This window comes from Jaculus jaculus, chromosome 1 (assembly GCF_020740685.1).
Source record: "Jaculus jaculus isolate mJacJac1 chromosome 1, mJacJac1.mat.Y.cur, whole genome shotgun sequence".
Classification (NCBI taxonomy): domain Eukaryota; kingdom Metazoa; phylum Chordata; class Mammalia; order Rodentia; family Dipodidae; genus Jaculus; species Jaculus jaculus.
Window position 1 is genome coordinate 332,223,864 of NC_059102.1, and position 20,026 is coordinate 332,243,889.

At 49.1% G+C, this 20,026-nt stretch overlaps 1 protein-coding gene across 2 annotated transcripts in view; it reads right to left on the reverse strand.

Annotated features, from left to right (window-relative positions):
* Positions 1–20,026, reverse strand: part of Kcnh1 (potassium voltage-gated channel subfamily H member 1) — a 375,946-nt gene that overhangs the window by 63,112 nt on the left and 292,808 nt on the right. For both annotated transcript variants that reach the window (XM_045141565.1, XM_045141564.1), the window contains exon 10: positions 13,073–13,269. In XM_045141565.1, coding sequence (XP_044997500.1) covers positions 13,073–13,269 — 197 coding nt within the window. The remainder of the gene's footprint in view (positions 1–13,072; positions 13,270–20,026) is intronic.

The window sequence follows — 20,026 nt, forward strand, 5'->3', positions numbered from 1 at the left end:
CATGAATTATTTTTAATCTCCATGAAAGGTGGTTTAAGAGACCCTGCCCTTGGGCATTCCATCCCCAGTGTCCATTCTTAGGACCCTCTCTCTCATGCCCCACCCATTATAATATTTTTTTGTGGTAAAGGTAGAAGCCCTGGATAAAATGTCACATGCACAAATCGCTAACCACTCACCACACTTGTAGGATTTTCGAGGTTACAGATTTCAAGCCAAAATTTATCTCTATCCAAAAGAAGACAAAACCTTCCATCAGAGAGCTGAGCCTGCAGCACTGATGCCTGGGCCCAAGGGCAGGACATTTTGGAGGACTGGATGAAAGGAGAGACTGGAGCCACTCTCCAGCTCTCTTCTCAGTAAGACTTGGAGAACTGAGCATTGCTAGGAGAATTGAAAGAGCCATGCGCTCATGCCCACACAGGAGACACTCACACGGTGGGAGCAGGGCTGCTGTAGCCAGACCACTGCAGTGAGGGAGCAAGCACTTTTGAAATCTGCAGGCCAGGTGGTCATGCGCACATAGGTGCAGACTTTGTCTGGCTCTGCAGGGAGAGACAGCCCTGGCCTAAGCCTGTACAGTGACAGCGGGACAGCTGCTTATGTGGAAGTCCATACTGTGCCCCATGTGCCCCCAGAGCAGCCATCCACAGCGGCATAGAGTGTGAGAGGAAGCCTGGAGCCCAGGAGAGCTACCCTGGTTCCCAGGTACAGACAGCAGCTTTACCAATAGGTTAGCTGGGCTGGTGGAGAAGGCGAGGCTGCTGGAAACAATTGCTGATGAATTCCAAGGAGTTCTGCTGCTCATGACCTCAGATAATTAGTTCTGTCTCCTCACTCATCAGCAGGCTTAGAGAAAACACATTCCTGTTCAGGTTCCAACCTGAGAGAAACGTCAGAAAGGAATTGGGAAGTGCTTAACACTAATCCCAGGATGTAGATCTGGAAGCTCTCCAGCCGCCTCAGCCTGCAGTGCAGCAGCCAAACTGAGCCATGGCTACCCTCTTAGTCAGGGTTGGCTTTGGCTTGCAAGTCCTTCCCTAGCTCAGCTATCAGGTTGGAGTTAGTTTGTCTGCTGCTCTGGGCAAGAAGTCTGGCTGTGCACAACATGATATTCTTGTCAAAACCCATGCTCCTGGGATGTCCCGGTTACGGGCATCCTTTAACCATGACTCCTTTTGTTCCTCAACCCAATCCTTTCCCCAGATTACTCACATTCTCAGGGCACAAGAAAGTGCCTTCCATGCACAGAAAATGTTCTGAGTCCACCCCACAGTGAAAATTAGATTGAGAAGAGCAATTCTGCTGGCAATGTGTGAGCTGCACACGATCACTTCATAATCTCTTCTATGGAATTAAATTCAAGCAAAATCATATGGCCGCTTGGGTTGAACCCCAAGGAAAGGAAGGCTGCAGTGTCCCCATGGCGGGATGCTGGCTGGGCTGCAGTGTCCACATGGGGGGATGCTGGCTGGGCTGCACTGTCCCCATAGCGGGATGCTGGCTGGGCTGCAGTGTCCCCATGGCGGGTTGCTGGCTGGGCTGCAGTGTCCTATGGCGGGATGCTGGCTGGGCTGCACTGTCCCCATGGTGGGATGCTGGCTGGGCTGCAGTGTCCCCATGGCGGGTTGCTGGCTGGGCTGCAGTGTCCTATGGCGGGATGCTGGCTGGGCTGCAGTGTCCCCATGGCGGGATGCTGGCTCGGCTGCAGTGTCCCCATGGCAGGATGCTGGCTGGGCTGCAGTGTCCCCATGGCGAGATGCTGGCTGGGCTGCAGTGTCCTATGGCGGGATGCTGGCTGGGCTGCAGTGTCCCCATGGCGAGATGCTGGCTGGGCTGCAGTGTCCCCATGGCGGGATGCTGGCTGGGCTGCAGTGTCCCCATGGCGGGATGCTGGCTGGGCTGCAGTGTCCCCATGGCGGGTTGCTGGCTGGGCTGCAGTGTCCCCATGGCGGGTTGCTGGCTGGGCTGCAGTGTCCCCATGGCGAGATGCTGGCTGGGCTGCACTGTCCCCATGGCGAGATGCTGGCTGGGCTGCAGTGTCCCCATGGCAGGTTGCTGGCTGGGCTGCAGTGTCCCCATGGCGAGATGCTGGCTGGGCTGCAGTGTCCTATGGCAGGATGCTGGCTGGGCTGCAGTGTCCCCATGGCGAGATGCTGGCTGGGCTGCAGTGTCCTATGGCGGAATGCTGGCTGGGCTGCAGTGTCCCCATGGCGGGTTGCTGGCTGGGCTGCACTGTCCCCATGGCGGGTTGCTGGCTGGGCTGCAGTGTCCTATGGCGGGTTGCTGGCTGGGCTGCAGTGTCCCCATGGCGGGTTGCTGGCTGGGCTGCAGTGTCCCCATGGCGGGATGCTGGCTGAGCTGCAGTGTCCCCATGGTGGGTTGCTGGCTGGGCTGCAGTGTCCTATGGTGGGATGCCGGCTGGGCTGCAGTGTCCCCATGGCGGGATGCTGGCTGGGCTGCAGTGTCCCCATGGCGGGATGCTGGCTGGGCTGCAGTGTCCCCATGGCGGGATGCTGGCTGGGCTGCAGGGTCCCCATGGCGGGTTGCTGGCTGGGCTGCAGTGTCCCCATGGCGGGTTGCTGGCTGGGCTGCACTGTCCCCATGGCGGGTTGCTGGCTGGGCTGCACTGTCCCCATGGCGGGATGCTGGCTGGGCTGCAGTGTCCTATGGCGGGTTGCTGGCTGGGCTGCAGTGTCCTATGGCGGGATGCTGGCTGGGCTGCAGTGTCCCCATGGCGGGATGCTGGCTCGGCTGCAGTGTCCCCATGGTGGGATGCTGGCTGGGCTGCACTTTCCCCATGGCGGGATGCTGGCTGGGCTGCAGTGTCCCCATGGCGGGATGCTGACTGGGCTGCAGTGTCCCCATGGCGGGATGCTGGCTGGGCTGCAGGTTGTGGTGCTGGTCTACTTTTCTTTGTCAGGAACTTCAGCACTCTAATTCTAATCCCTAGCTCTGCAGGTGTTCCAGTCTTTGGGCATGCATTCCTTCCATGACTAGAGAAGCCCTCTTCCTCTTTAGCATGATGGAGATCTAGTTTGCTGATGCACTTGACCCAGAGGGAATAGAGCTAGGTGCAATACCATGCCTCTCCCGTAGTAGGCATCAGGGGTGTGACATGCTGCAGTGCAGGGTTTTAAATGCTTGAACACAGATGGTCAATTTAGCAATTCCTACTCTGCGACCCAGAGCTGTCCTTGTGTCTGGTTTAAGCATTTGAGAGGAGTGTGTTGAGAAATGCAGCAGAACTCAGAAGCTGTCCATAAATAAGTCTCTAAGGGATAACGCACCATCTTCAGCCTGAAGCCAGGGCCTTTATCAAAATTCATCATATATCATGGAAAATACGCCACGCCCACGATTACGCAGCAGCTCAGGGATGGTTAGGTAGATGCACAAGCCTGGGAAGCGGGAGGTTTGTGGCACTGCTGCGTCCCTCATCCCTGTATTTTTGCTGTGTGCCGCGGAAGGCATGGCCAGCTCACTGGGCCCCTTGTCCATGTCTTTCCTGTCTGGCAGATCCTCCTGCACTGCAGGGGTCCAAGCACTTCCGGAAATGCTTTGTCACAAAGGCTCTACTTCTCTGGCAGCCTGAGGCAATTCCCACTGGACTCTTTACACATAGTCATCTTGGGCAAAATTAGGTAGGGAAGGAGCTAGGAATGTACTTTTGTGGGGTTGGGGGGTGGGAATAAGCAGGCCAGAGGTTTCCCTCAGCAGACTCTTTTATTCGGCTCTTGATTTGAATTCAAGTTCGTTGTTCTCAACTCAGCCCATGCAGACAAACACATCTTCCTGTTAACCTCGGCCACTTAACCACCCCTGTGAGGTGCCCTCCATGAGCACAGGCACACCTAGTAGGACATGGGCTTCTCTCTAGGCAGAAGAATTCCTACTCGTCCATTAACACCTCCTTCAGCTGGCACTTTGTTCAAGCTTCACCTCACCACTCCTGGGGCCATGTAAGACCTTGGGCTCACAGTTATCACATCTTCCTGACTCACGTGCTTCCATCCAGCCCTGACTGGACTCTAGGCCTCAACCTGAGTTTTCAGGGCCCTACCCATCTGTGACTCTTCAGTTGAGCTGGCCATCCACCTGTGAGCTGGTCATTCCTCTGGCCTTTCATGATGGACAGGAGCAAATGGCCCCAGACCATCACAAGGCTTCTATGCCCCCCCCCCAGACAGAACTAAGCCACAAACCAAAGAGAACCTTGGGAGGATCATTTGGCCTCATTACACACCTTTGTCAGGTGAGAATTCATCACTGCGAGAGAGGCTTAAACCCTGACTCCACTTGGCTTATGGGCCTTGGGACTCTTAGCATCTCCATGAAATTACTGGTGTGAGCATGTCGGCTGTATCCAGCAGGCACTTAATAAATGAAGGTGACTATTAGTATTTGATGCTGCCATTTGTGGCACCTGTGAGGAGGAGGGTGTAGGGACAGGAAAGGGCCAAGGGATATTATGGGATGCATAGGCAGCTCCAGGGGTAGGAAGAGGGAATGCATCCTTTTACACATGCCATCCTGTGTTCAAAGCTTAAAAAACCTATAGTAACAAAAGAGAGGTGCAGGGCGTATTAATGGAGCTGTGTATTTGCTGTTTGGATGGTGAGTTGGTTCAATCATGTGCTCACTCAGTTATTGAATGAATGCTAACTCTGTGCCAAGCCTCAAGAGAGCTGATCAGACAGAAGTGGTGTGTCAGGTAGACACGGCTCAGCCCTAATGGGGCTTCGAGCCGGCAGGAGAGACACACAGTAGGCAGCTACCTGGAAGTTTTATGAGTACCACAAAGAAGTGACTGGTGCTCAGTGGATTAAAACACACAGGCTCCCTCAGGCCCGAGTGGGTAAGGGGGAGCTGCACGCAGTGAGGGTCCCACTGAGAGCCCAAGTCAAACCCAGACAGGACAAGACTGATCAGACACAAGTAAGAAATAAACAGCCAGCAAGGTTACAGTGAGAAGCTGCAAACTAGGGTGAGTTGGTGACACCATGTGCCAGTTATGGTGTGCATGGACACCTAAGACAGGCTCGGTATGTGACCTCCTGATGCAGGCATTCAAAGTCCCCTTGGAGGGGATGAACTGACTTACTCCAGCAGTCTGATCTTTCTCAAAGCCAGTATCATTACAAAAGTTAGAGGGCAGCCTGGGTTCAGATCCTGAATTTTCCACTTTACAGAAGGTGCTAGAATAAAGTCTGTGACTAGAGTGAAGCGTGTGTGAGGATACGCTCACGCTCACAGTGAGAGAGCAAGTATGAGCAAGGAAGAGGCAGTGGCACAGGAAGACAGTTGCACAAACATAACAGAGCATGAGAAACCAGAAGTGTGATGGGCCAACGCGCAGCAAACAAGCAGCTGGGGAGCCAGGCTTTGAGGCCACTTAGGAAACATCCCGCACCACGTGTCATGCACGTGCCGCCAGCTGAGTCCACAGTGGAGCAGTCATGCTTGTTCAGTGTTTGCTTTGCCCCCTCCTGGCTAGACAGTGACAGAGAGTATTTGGAAGGATATATTTTCGCCTGTCTGTACGATGAGTAATATTTGTGTATGTATGTATTGTGTATATGTGTATGTACATGTGTATGTAGACAGGATCTCATGTAGCCAAAGCTGGGCTCAACATCACTATATAGCTGAGGATGTCCTTGAACTTCTGATCCTCCTGACTCTACCTCCAGAGTGCTGGGAGTATAGGCCTGGGCCACTATGTCCAACTTTATGCAGTGCTGGGGATTGAACCCATGGCTTCATGCATCTAAGCAAGCGTTCTTCCCACTGAGCCACATCCCAGCCCTGACATGTTCACTCTTGAACCCCACTGCTTTCTCAGAAACAGCCAGATGATAACAGCCTAACCAGCTGCAGGGTAAGCCATGGGCCACTCATCGTCCCCCTGGGACCACGGGGGAGCTCCGCCATATGTTTGTGGAGACCTGTGAAGAGTACGAGGCTTGCATGAGAGATTGCATAAGTCCCCAACATCACTTTTTGATTCTCTTTGATTCATATTTTGTTGTTCTGCAAAAATTATGGCGTGCCACTCACATCGTCTGTCCCTTTCTACCTCCTCTAATTCTGACACTGTGATTTTATTATCTTTGTGGCCCGACAGTCTAATAGATGATTTGAATTTCACAGACGCCCTTTCTATGGAGGGGTGACAAGGAAAATATGGGCTATGCAGGGATCATTTGAAAACTCACACTATAATGTCTTAACAGGAAGGTTGGTGACATTTCTAAGCACCTGATCTTATGCTTATTTTCTCAGCCTACCAACATTCCACAAGAATTTGAGGGAGTAACCTGAAGACACCCCAATGCTGCTTATGAGCAGAGCCCTCGCCAAATCGCAGGGTTCTGGACTCTTCTCCTGAAGAAATGCCTATGTTTGAAGTGGGCTAGAAACAGGCAATGGCATTCAAGACTGCTTACCATGGCAACCTCATTGAAAGCACCAATAACCAGCTCTCTTCCAAATTCACCAGGTTCAAGACTTAATTATGATTTTAAAAATTCCATCCTGGAATAAATTAGCATAGGCAAACACTGCAAAACACACTCCAATTCACGATATTGATGTTGAAAGGACAGCCCTGCTGGAGAACGAGCGGTGTCCTTCAATCACCTGCAAGGCAATGATCCCCCTGCTGACTGCTGGGAACAACCTAATGACATGTGCCATGCACTGCTGGATTGTGGCAGGGTCACTCCACTATCCCAGTGAATAGTAGGGACACCAGTCCCCAGGCACCTGGTAGGTGACACTTTATCTCAGATTGCCAGGAGAGTGGAGCCCATGTGAATCACTGATAAAGGGTCTGCTCCTAGTGCAAGGGGCCAAGCACCGCCTGATACGTCATGACTAGAGGTGGGAGTGGGTTGGAGAAGAGGACTCCCAGGACACAGTATCCCACAGGGCTAGGTCACTTTTATGTTGTCTTGTGTTTGCTTTGGAACAGGGCCTCACGAAATTGCCCCGACTGGCTTCACACTTATCCACAGCTCAGACTGGTCTCCAACCTACGGTCTTCTTGTCTCCTTAATGCTGGGGTCACAGGTGTGCACCTCCATGCCTGGTGCACAGCCACACCTTTTCTTTTCTTTAATGTGCAGGCGATCCTCAATAACACTAAATAGGCAGGCTTTGGATTAGCTCATTTTTGTTGTTGGTGGTGGTGGTTTTATTCTGTTTTGAGATAGGGTCTCACACTATAGCCTAGGCTGGTCTGGAACTTGCCGTGTAGCCCAGGTAGGCCTTGAATTAGCCTTAATCCTCTGCCTCAGCCTCATGCTGCAATTACAGATGTGAGGCACCATACCATGCTCCTTTTTACAAACAGAAGAACAGATGTGTAGAACAGTTTGGTGGTTTGCCCAAGGACACATAACTAGTCATTAGTTAACCCAACATTTGATTAGGGCCTTGGACAAAAGCAGAGCCTTTCCACTAAGTCACACTGATTATCAGGTCTATCTGCTACCTGACAAATGACAGCATCCAGCAACACTCAGTGTGCCTGTCACCATGAGGGGACACTTCTTGTCCCCCTCCAGCCAGGATCTAACTGGCTGTACTGTTTCTGCCTATTCTGGTGAAAACAAAGGCCACGGGAGACACTTGGGCAATCACTCCCCAAAGTCAACAACCTGGAAGAAACCCGAAGGAAGCCATGGGAAGAATGGAGTGCCATACTTCCCAGAGGCCATGGGCCACAGGGGGTGAGCATATGGAGCTGCCGGCACACTCCCAGGTTCCACATCTGCCACTCAGTAGCTGGGTGACCCAAAGGGATTCTCTCCTCTATGGCATTTGGGTTTCCTTCCTGGAAAATGGGAGTAGCACAGTAATGCAATAGGCTGTACTGAGGATTTAATGACCTGGTAGAAGCCACACATTAGCATCAGGCTGGCACTTTCAGCTTCCAGGTGGTGATGTTTTACTGGTGTGCAAAACTCTGATTTCAGAGGTAGGTTCAGAGCTGGAGGGAAATGCCTGCTGAGCCCAGGGCTCTAGACAGGCAGGACTTTGGGGTGTGGAGGTGTTGCTCCCCTTTTCTCATGAATACCCACAAGCCTCTCCATTCCCTCCTGAATCCCCAAGACATGCTGGACCTAAGGCCTCAAAGCAGCTTCATTGCACTGTGCTAGAATGGAACTGAGCAAGCAGTGAGCAGTGCTCTTAGTGGGCAGGAGCTGAGGGGCAACAGGGCCAGCACAGGACCCCACTTTCCAGAGTCACTCGTCCTTTGTTTGCTATAAGAGGTGCAGAGAGTGCTGGAGAACACCTGGTCCTGAGGATGTGCTGTGGAGTAGGAACTCTGTGAGCACAGGCAAAGGACTGCCTCTTGCTTCTCAGAAGGTACAAGACAGTGGTAAGGGGCTACACAAGAGGACAACAAAGTAACAAGCACCCACAAGAGAGTAGTGAGCACCCGCAGCTCAAAGGAGCACTTGCCATGGACTTAGCTCTGTGCAAGAGCCTGGCAAGCACCATCTTACTTGCTCAGTTCTATCCACGGGCAGACATAGTCATCACGCTCATGTTAAAGATGAGGAGGCTTACTTACTTGTCTCAGAACTCACAGGCAAGAAGAACTAAAGGTCAAATCCTGAACTGACCTCTAGGCCCTGCCTGCTCACCCTTGCCCATGACATCACATGGCTGTGGAGGAAGGAAGGAGGAGCTGACCTTCAAGTTCCTTTCTGAGGTGGGGTAGTGAGAGTTGGGCTCATCACCTGGGCTCAGGGAGAGAGGGTGGAGGCTAAGAGGAGAATGGGAGAAATGAACTTTTTTTAGAGATAGAGAGATAATGAGAGTGAAAGACACAGAGAGAGAGAGAGAATTGGCGTGCCAGGGCTTCAACCACTGAAATCAAACTCCAGACGCTTGTGCTACCTAGTGAGCATGTGCAACCTTGCCCTTGCCTCATCTCTGTGAATCTGGCTTATGTGGAATATGGAGAATTAGACATGGGTCCTTAGGCTTTGCAGGCAAGCACCTTAACCACTAAGCCATCTCTCCAGCCTGAAGCAAACATTGTTGATGCAGGAGTCACTTTTGGCTTCAACTCTTTCATTTGTAGCTTAGTTCTCTGGCCTTCCTATTAATGACATATTTATGACATGAGGGTGAAAGACACCTGGAAGAAAGACCAGAAGGACAAAGTAGGAAGCTTCTAGCTCAGAGCTTTTGCCATGTGTTGGAAGAGGTCTACAAGGTCAAACAATTGTCCAGACTGATGTCAAAGGCACTGTCCTCAGAACTCATAGCAAACAATTCCCTTGATTTTGCTGTTGAAGCAGCCAAAGAAATATACTTCACTTTGCCAGGAAAACAAAAAAGAGCTGCAAAATAATTCCAGCATGCAATGTTCTCATTGTTGGCAGCGCCCTGGGTAACTATGACATACTCTCAGGAGGACTCAATGGAGACGACATCGGTAGCACCAGAGTGACAAGTCTCTTTGTCTGAGAAGATAGTGGGATCTCTTTACCTAAATCTCTCTAAGACCCCACTGAACCCTTACCAGACTGACAGGCACAAAGGATGGAAGGGACTTGAAGGCCACTCGCCTGACTCTTCATCGGATGCCTAAGTTCCTTCCACAAAGTTCCTGAGCATGGGGACCAAGGGGATCATAGCTCTACAAAAAATAACTCTTCTGTTCTTGGTGGCTAGGACAATTCTGTCCACAGCCTTGGCTATTTCTCTTCACCACAGCTTCCATTTCTTGGTGCACACAGAAACAATGTGATGCTAGGATATCCCTGTTTTGTTACCTTCTTATTTTTTAAGATATACTTACTTGATCCATAATTATTCTAAGATGATTACTCTTCCAACTAACCCACACTGCATATTTTTCAACCCACATTATCAGTAATACTGAAAGCTGATTATAATCAACTGGCTTTCACAGAATGAAGGAATAAATCAAAAAATAGATTTTAAGAGAATCCATTTGGCTAAAAGTATCACCAGCCAGAATCCCTTGTTCCCAGTAACAGACAAACCAGGAAATGCTCTGACTGCACACTTCTCTGCCAGCACCTGGCCTCCTGGAAATCATACCACAGAGCCAAAGAGGTCGTCTCTCCACACTCTTGCATTTTGTGATGGTGAAACTGAAGTGGGAGGTCCCACCTCCTTGTCCTCAAATGTTTTTACTAATTCTAGGCATTCTGAGCCTGGTTATGCTCATAGAATCCTGGGATGCTCTGCTGCCCTCTGATCCCTGGCCTCTGCCCTCTGGTCTCTGGCAGCATCTTCAAGGCAATACCTACCATCCAAGGAATTGGAGACAGGTGAAACCTACTGTGTGTGTAAGCAAGGGCAGGTCTTCCAGACCACCTATGAGGACTTCAAAGGCCCACTTTGGTTTCCTTTCTCTGGACTTTTCTCAAACTGTCCCTCCAAATGCATCACCTACCCCTTCCCTTTGACAAGCATATCCGTTACACTCAGCCCATCCCCAAGACGTGACCTCCCTTACTCCCTCTTTAGCTGTCCCCTTCTTTATTCTCCCACAATGCCTTGGGTATGTCATAATCATTGTGATAGCATCATGGACTTCAATTCTACACCCACTAGGGACCTCCCTTAGACTTTGGGCCCCTGGAAAGAGACCAAGTTGCCTTCAGTTTTATTTTAGTCTAGTTCATCTGACACAGGACTAGGTTTGATGAAGGAGGTGATATTTTAGCAGTCTAAGGAGTTTGTCAAACAGATGGAAGAAGTGAGGAGATGCCATGCAGACACCTCACACTGTGCTTGAATAGCCATATGGCACTCCGGAGGGACAGTTCAGATAGCAGAGCTGAGCATGGAGAGGAACGGTTGAAGGCAGTGCCCTGGGGTTACTTTGGGGCCTCTGTGGACAGCTAGGTATAAACCAGTTTAAATATATGAAACAGTCCTGTACAGGACTAGACTAATTTTCAAGAAGATTGGTTGAGTGACCAGAGGCAAGCACAGGGCAGGAAGGAGACACTGGAGCCCCGGAGTGATCCTGCTGGGCCTGAGCGGACCTGTGATGAGAGGCTTCCTGTCCTGTAATGCCCAGGGTTCTGCAAGTTTATCAAGAGTTCTATAAGGATGCTGAGGATTCTGAGAAGGCTCTGAGGGATCTGCGTGGACCCCAAGAGTTCTGCAAGGACCCGGAGGGTTTGTGAAGGTTCTGTGAGAGATATGACTCTATGAGAATCCTGAGGGTTCTACAATGGTTCAAAACCATTCTACAGTGGTTCTGAGTATTCCAGATGGCCCTGGGTATTCTCATGAAGACTGTGAGCTTTCTGAAAGGGTCCTGAGAATTCTGTGAGGCCCTGGGGTTCCCATGGTGGATCTCTGGGGAACCTGCAGGTTATAAAATGGTGCTGTGCATCTGTGATGGGGATGAGGGCTCTATGTGAGCCATGGGGATCCTGAGAGGTCTATGTGGGCCCTGAGAGTTCTGGGAGAGTTCTGTTAGTCTAGAGGTTTCTGCAGGTGGCAATGAAGAACACAAAGGTTGAATTCATTCAGACTTGAGAGCTTAAGTAGGACTACCAGGATCAATGAGCAACCCAAGATGTGGGAGACGGGGGAGTAATATCCACACCGACACCAGAGAAATGCTGGATGCATCAGACACCTAAACAGAAGCAGGGACATGGGAGGAAGTCATGAGGTCATTTCTAGAAAGATTCTTATGATGGTCTTCCCAAGTGATTCCATGGTGCTACTTTGTTAGTATTTAGCCAAAAGTAATAGAGGAAGTACAAGAAAAATCAATCATGGTGCCCCTCAGGATGCAGAGCCAAGGAGTTGAGAGTTTGGGGAGAAGGGGCTGTATAGTAAAACCTTGTCTCAAAAATATAAGAAATAAAATCAGTTATGGGAACCTGAAGAGGAGAAGGCAAATGCAGAGACAGAGAAATTCAGATGATTTTCAACTTCAGAGAAGGTGTTTCCTGGTCTTTAAATTACTGCTCATTTCTCAAGCTGGTACACAAAATACAGACAGCTAAATTCCATGTCTTTCTTTCCTGGGCTCAAATAATGTATTTTCTTATTTTTTTTAAAGTATCATTACAAGCTGGCTGTGGATGGCCCTATGTCACTTGTCAGTTCCAGTCTCTAGGGGGTGCTCATCCATATGACGTCAGCTAGGTGCCTCCATGCTTCATGTTTCCCTCATGTCTTCCCAATGCCAGAAGATCGAGATGTTGCTGGGAACAAAAGCCCATAGACTGGGCATGAGGAGATTACTCCATCAGGAACCCACTTGCCTTGCAAGCATGATAACTCAAGTTTGGTTTGGAGAACTCACAGTGGAAGAGAAAAAGCCAGGTGCAGTGGCACACGCTTGCATCTCAGTGCCAGGGAGGTGGGGGCAGGAGAATCCTTAGGGTGTGCTGCTGAGCCAGTCTAGCCTGCTTGGCAGGTTTCAGGCTAGTGAGACTCTGTCTCAGAGAAAGGTTGAGAGGCTGGAGAAATGGCTCAGTCAGTAAAATCCTTACCATGCAAGCATGAGGACCTGAGCTCAATCCCAAGCACTCCCATACCATGCCAGATGTGGTTGACAAGTGCCTGTCATCCCAGCACCAGGGATGAAGACAGGAGGAGCCCTGGAGCTCGCTGGTCAGCTTGCCTGGCCAAATTAGTGAGCTCCAAGTCCAGTGAGAGACACTGTCTCAAAAAATAGGGGGAAGAGCCAAGGAGGAGGACATCTGAGGTTGCATGTGCAGACAGACATACACATGACAGACAGTGCCTCAGAAATGACACCTGGGGTGGTGCGCTGGCCTCCACACGAGCCCACACATGTGCAGCTGCACATGCACACACACTTGCACACAAAGCCCACAGATATAGTGACACATCCCTGCTGCACCAAGACGTGACCCATCTTCTGCTCTAGCACATTCCGTCTCTCCCACTTGATAACACAAGCTCAACAGAGCAGGCCACAAACAGAGCCATCTCCTAAAAGCGTAAAAGGCTTTCTTGACCACAGTAATTATCTAAAGTGCACAGGGAACAGTGTAGAAAAGAACCAAAGCCAGCAGCTCACCCTCTTCCTCAGGTTGTAAGTGAGAATCAGGTTGCGGGAGAAGGAGTGGGAGAAGGCCGTGTAGAATTCCAGCACTTTCTGCAGGGCGTCCCGCTTGATCACATGTAGGTCACAGTAGGTCAAGGCCCTAACGTTAGCACAGGACTGGGCAAGGGTGGCTTCCTTCCAGAACACATCTCCAAACACATCTCCTTTCCCTAAGGAGAGAAATTTTTCATGAAGAAAGTGTCAGACAAGAAGGGTCTGGCTATTGGCTGGTTTCCCTCCACTCCCCACAATTGCTGTCCACTGGCAGCCTGCAGCTTGGGCTCAGAAAAGGCAGAAGAAATTGTAATGTGAACCTTACTAACATGCAATGTAATAACCTCTAAAATATCACACAACGCATGCCACAGTTTAACCAGAGGATTTTGTTATTTATTTATTAAATTTATTTGAGAGTGACAGAGAGAGAAAGAGGCAGATAGAGAGTGAGAGAGAGAATGGGCGCGCCAGGGCTTCCAGCCACTGCAAACGAACTCCAGATGCGTGCGCCCCCTTGTGCATCTGGCTAATGTGGGTCCTGGGGAATCGAGCCTTGAACCAGGGTCCTTAGGCTTCACGGGCAAGTGCTTAACCGCTATGCCATCTCTCCAGCCCAACCAGAGGATTTTGAACCGACCATACTCCCCTCTCCCCATATTCAGCCATGTTCCCCTCTCCATATTTTCAGCCACATTCCCCTCTCCCGGTATTCCTTACCATATCTCTTCCCTCATGTAGTACTTATCATGACCTTTAATTCTAGTGTGTGTCTTCTTGTTGGTTTGCTGTGTGCCTCCCAATAATGTGAGAGCTCATGTGTCACTTTCCCCCTTGTAGCACAGTATGAGTTCAGTAGATGTGGACAGACAGAACCGAAATGAGGGCAGAGTGGACCACGGGCCTACATCAGCGTGTTCACCTGGCAGGTGGTGGATATTTTCTGGCAAGGGGACTGTGACCCTTCCCCAGGAGCTAAAGAACAGGAGAGATCTCCTCTAGTGGGGTTATCTATATAGAGGCCAGGCAAGTGTGGAGTCCCTCTGATACATGTCCTCTGTCTAAGATGCTTTTTTCTGTGCTTCTGTGTATGTGCATGTTCATAGGTGTGCACGTGCACATGTGATGGTGGGTGGGTGGGGGTGACTGTGTGTTTGTGCAGGCCAGAGAACAACTTTGGATGTCATCCCTCAGAAATGTTACCTGCCAGTTTTACATGGACTATAAATCCCCAAATAAACTAAGCTGACTGGCCACTGAGCCCCAGGAATCAACCACTCTCCACCTCCCCAGCCCTGGTATTACAAGCATACACCACTAGGCTTGGGTTTCTTTTTTAATTTTAATTTTACTTATTTATTTAAGACGGGGCATGGGGAAGAGGAGGGCAGAGAGAGACAATAGGTGCTCCAAGGCCTCAGGCACTGCAGACAAGCTTCAAATACATGCACCACCTTGTGCATCTGGCTTATGTGGGTCCTGGGAATTTGAACCTGGGTCCTTTCTCTTTGCAGGCAAGCGTCTTAACCACTGGGTTAGCTCTCCAGCACTTGGTTTTCTTTTTTTGAAATGTGGGTTCTGGAAAATGAATTCATTTCCTCATGCTTATAAGGCAAACACTTTACTTACTGAGTTTACTACCCAGTCCTCTGCCCTAAAGTTTATATTTGCACCACGCATCCTTTCCTTTTACCAACCATTTTCTAGGGATTCTCTTCACCCTCCAAACATCCTCAGTGGAGCATACAATATGGGCCTCCCTTTCACAGTTGACAGTTCTGTACAACCTAGCGAGAACGAATGTGCATGCTCTGCCAGTTCATGTGTGGCTATGCTAAGACTCAGTGTCACAGGACCTGCGGCACAATAAAGGGATAACCATGAGGTTTAGCTCTCTTGAACCTTGTGGTTAGTGCTTTTACAAAGGATCCTAGCTGCTTTTCCTTCCATGTGAAGATGCACTAAGCAGTGGGCAGGCCTCATTAGAGCCTAGCCATGCTGATCCTCTAGTCTTGACCTTTCAGCCTCCAGAACTGAAAGAAAAACATCCTGTGGTTTCTAGGCCAACCTCAATCTATGGTGTTTTGTCATAGTTGCCCCAAGCAAGCCACGGACTAACCCTGCAACACCATGTCCTACCCATCCCCTCTAAACACCAGCCTTTCACACCAGGGGTGTTCTTCCTGCCTTTCTAAGACACAAGCATTGTGACATCTGTCTGTCTGATGCAAAATAGAATGCACTCATGGCACAGTCTCTAGTTATAAGAAGCTTAATATGTTTAGCTTACTTCTAAGATTTCAGGATAGATACACACAAATTTGAGTCCCCAGGGATCAGGAGAGGATCACAGAGAGAGGACAGAGGTTATAAATGCAGCATTCAAGGAGAGACCACCCAGGCTTCCCGGGTCCAGGTGCCTGTGGCATGGTGGGCTTCTCTGATGGAGGCAAAGGAAGAGGTGATTATGTTCAAGCACACAGACAAATGGACATCTCAGACACAGGAGAGTGCCTATTGTAAGTACTTGTGACACTCGATGGATACTGTCTCCTCTAAGTACCTAGACACTCCATGGATACTCTGTGACACTCATGGATACTCTCTCCTCTAAGTATCTGTGACATTCATGAATACTGTCTTCTCTACTACCTATGACACTCCATGGATACTCTCTTCTCTAAGTACCTGTGACACTCATGGACACTGTCTTCTCTAAGTACCTAGACACTCCATGGATACTGTTTCCTCTAAGTACCTAGACACTCCATGGATACTCTCTTCTCTAAGTACCTGTGATACTCATAGATACTGTCTCCTCTAAGTACCTGTGATATTCATGGATACTGTCTTCTCTAAGTACCTGTGATACTCTAGATACTGTCTCCTCTAAGTACCTGTGACACTCATGGATACTGTCTTCTCTAAGTACCTGTGACACTCTATGGACACTGTCTCCTCTAAGTACCTGTGACACTCTATGGACACTGTCTCCTCTAAGTACCTGTGACACTCATGGACACTGTCTTCTCTAAGTACCTGTGACACTCCATGGATACTGTGTCCTCTAAGTACCTATGATGTTCCATGGATACTGTCTTCTCTGAGTACCTGTGACACTCATGGATACTGTCTCCTCTAAGTACCTGTGACACTCATGGATACTGTCTCCTCTAAGTACCTGTGACACTCATGGATACTGTCTCCTCTAAGTACCTGTGACATTCATGGATACTGTCTCCTCTAAGTACCTGTGACACTCATGGATACTGTCTCCTCTAAGTACCTGTGACACTCATGGATACTGTCTCCTCTAAGTACCTGTGACACTCATGGATACTGTGTCCTCTAAGTACCTGTGACACTCATGGATACTGTCTCCTCTAAGTACCTGTGACACTCATAGATACTGTCTCCTCTAAGTACCTGTGACACTCATGGATACTGTCTCCTCTAAGTACCTGTGACACTCATGGATACTGTCTCCTCTAAGTACCTGTGACACTCATGGATACTGTCTCCTCTAAGTACCTGTGACACTCATGGATACTGTCTTCTCTAAGTACCTGTGACACTCATGGATACTGTCTCCTCTAAGTACCTGTGACACTCATGGATACTCTCTCCTCTAAGTACCTGTGATGTTCCATGGATACTGTCTCTTCTAAGTACCTGTGACACTCCATGGATATGGTTTCCTCTAAGTACCTGTGACACTCATGGATACTGTCTCTTCTAAGTACCTGTGACACTCATGGATACTGACTTCTCTAAGTACCTGTGACACTCATGGATACTGACTCCTCTAAGTACTTGTGACACTCCATGTTTACTGTCTTTTCTACTATCTATGAAACTCCATGCATACTTCTTTCTCTAAGTACCTCCAAAATATGATCAAACAACACCAGCACCCAAAACCAAAAGAACAAAATCTCTTATGCACTTTGCATAGCTCCCTGTTTGTCTGTGATTCTTTCATGTCCATGTGTGCATGGGAGCCAGAGGACAACCTCGTGGTCATTCCTTAGGTGCTATCTGCAGATTTTGAGATAAGGTTAGACTGAAGTTCCACAAGAATGCTAAAGTGGCTGGTCAGTGAGCCCCAAGAATCTGCCTGTTTCCACCTCTCCAGTCCTGGGATTATAGACATGCTCCCTGGGCCCATTTTTTTTTAATATAGATTCTTAGAATTTAATTCAAAATCAAATTCAAATTGCATTCAAAGTAACACAGGATGTGTCAGTCATCTCTATCAAACCTGGCCCCAGGTGGACACTGAGGAGACTCAAATCTCATCCAAACAGAAAATAGAGGATGCACAGATTCAACATTAAAGGAGGCATGTAATGCAGCCTCCAAGGCTCAGGAGAAAGTACAGAAAAGATAGTAGAAAAAAATGTAAGAGCCACAGGGTAGGAAGGTATACTGTGTGGCACTGTCCTCCCATTTGAATTGACTGGAACTTGTACGACACCATAGTGATTAGCAAGATCCCTACTGAGGGGTCCTCAGTGGGGTGGGGGCAGGGAAGAGGAGATAAGAGAGGAATGATGGACTATGACCAACTTATAGAATGTTCATATATTAAAATTCCCAATAAAACCCTCCCAGGCTCAGGGTCCATTGTGGAAGAGGTGCTGGAAAGAACATAAGAGCCAAAAGAAGGGTAGGACTGCTTACAATGCAACTGTTCAGACATAATTTGGCCTCGATATTCATGACCTTTCAGTGCCTAGCAATACCTTCATAAGACCCTCATAATAGGAGGAAAAGATGATGACATCAGAATAAAAGAGAGATTAATGGAGAGTGGGAGAGGATATGACAGAGAATGGGGTTGTGGAGGGGAAAATAAGGGAGGGGAGGGAATTATCATGGTTTATTTTCTCTAAGTATAGAAGTTGTCAATAAATTTTTAAATTCTCAATAAAAATTCTTTTAAAAAGAAAAAAAGCCAGGTGTTTATTAGCGGAGCTATCTCTGTGGGTCTAATATTATGCAAGCCTCACAGACAGTGGGAACAGGGTACTTGCATGTGGAAGCTTCTAGTTAAACACGTCTCTAACATGATGCAGTTTGGAATCCTTGACCAAGTTTTCTTTTGCAACCAGCTGTGCTATGGGTGGCTAAGTTGGGGCAGGGGCAGTGGATGGCAGCTTTTCTGTGAGAGGCTACCTGGCTACCATGGTAATATTTCATTCCCTGGTGTGTTACTCAGAGGCTGTTTGAAAAGGGGAAGTGCACTTTGAAAGAAGGTGTGGGGGAGAGGAAGGGTGCACAAATGATGCAAATATGAATTTTAGTGCAGCAGCAAGCATGGGACGGGCTGAACCCCACACACACCCGACTTCTGCATGAATCATCCCAGCTAGGAGAGGCCTCTCCTGCTGGACAGAGTCCACACCCTCCCCGCTATAGAACACCCATCCACCTGGCCAGTTCACTTGTACATGTTAAGCTTTCTAGGACCTTCTAGAAGAGTCCATACCCTCGTGCTAGAGATTTCCCATTTATCTGGCCAGCTCACTCATACATGGTAAGCATTCTAGAACCTTCTGACACTTCCCACCATGACTCATGTGCCTTCATGTTTATATCATCTTGTTCCTCTAGAGAAGACTCTGCCTCTGAAACAGCGCACAGTGGGCGCCACAGCTCTGTTCAGCATTGCAGTCACATGCAGCAGACCATGTAAAGACAGGAAGGCCAATGCCCTGGAATCAAGGCTGGCCTTAAGTCATGTGATCAAGACCATCTGTCAGAAATGACATTCTGGGGTTTTGAGGCAAGGCAGCCTGCTTGGTAGCCTGGGGCTCTTGAACCACTTGCTCTTGGGATTTTCCACCTTGAAATCTGATAACTAGTGGAGGAGGCCCAGCCACAGAGGGGTCATTGCAAGCTCTCTTGTCCCCAGCCCAGCTCTCAGTCAGCAGTCGGCCTTAACTGCCAGTCATGGAGTCGGCCCCCAGCAGGTGGGTGTAGCCCAGCCTCTCCCAGCCTGCAACCTTGCTACATCAGCACCCACATGAGAACTAGCCAGCTGAGCTCTACCTGGCAGAGGGGTTAGAGACAAGAATGAGCGTCTGGAACCACAGCAGGAAGGGGACTACTACACAGCTGCAGACAACCAGAGTGAGCCAAGATACGCAGCACGAGAAAGAGATGCTCCAGAGACTCTGAGGGACCTGGCGCTCCAGTCAGACCATCACCACTACCCCAGCGCTGAGCTGGCACTGGTCATCTTTCCCTGACAGAAGAAAACTTGAAAGGCCAAGGATCACCTCTAATGAGGAAAGCCTTTCCTGGGTGCACATTTCTTTGACAGGGAAGTCATCTCCTCCTGGGATTAAACGTGGTATAATTAAGCAAGAACTACTAAGAGTAGAAGTTTATTGGTAATTTTGTCCAATTCTTACTAAATTACCTCATTTAAACAAGACCCAATATGTAAGCATCAAACTTCTTAAGTGAAATTAGGAGTAGTTTTTCTGATTATAGAAGAGCCACAGCAAAGCAGCAGCTCCTCATGTGCACCTAGTGTGTGAGTATAGCTGTGCAGATCCCGTTTCTAGGCCGTCTCGGCACGTCTACTGCACAGGACACACGGGCTGAGGCTGGAATGCACCATGAGATAAACAAGCGCTTAGCAATGACAACATCCACATGGTAAAAAGTTTTCCAATCAAAGGTTTGTGGCAGAAACAACAAATGGAAGGCAATTCCTGCTACAAAAAGAATTTCATGGTAAGATCATCACAATCTGTAAGGTTTAGGAGTCTCCGGGTTTGACTTGGATGTGATTTTCAACCCTAATGGAACACTGTGCAGTCTTACTTCCTGTGGAGGCAGCAGCTCCCGTGCACAGGACCTGCCAGTGAGACTCAAGCCTGTGATGCTAAGGGCCCTGACCGAACTCAGTCCATGCTGGCA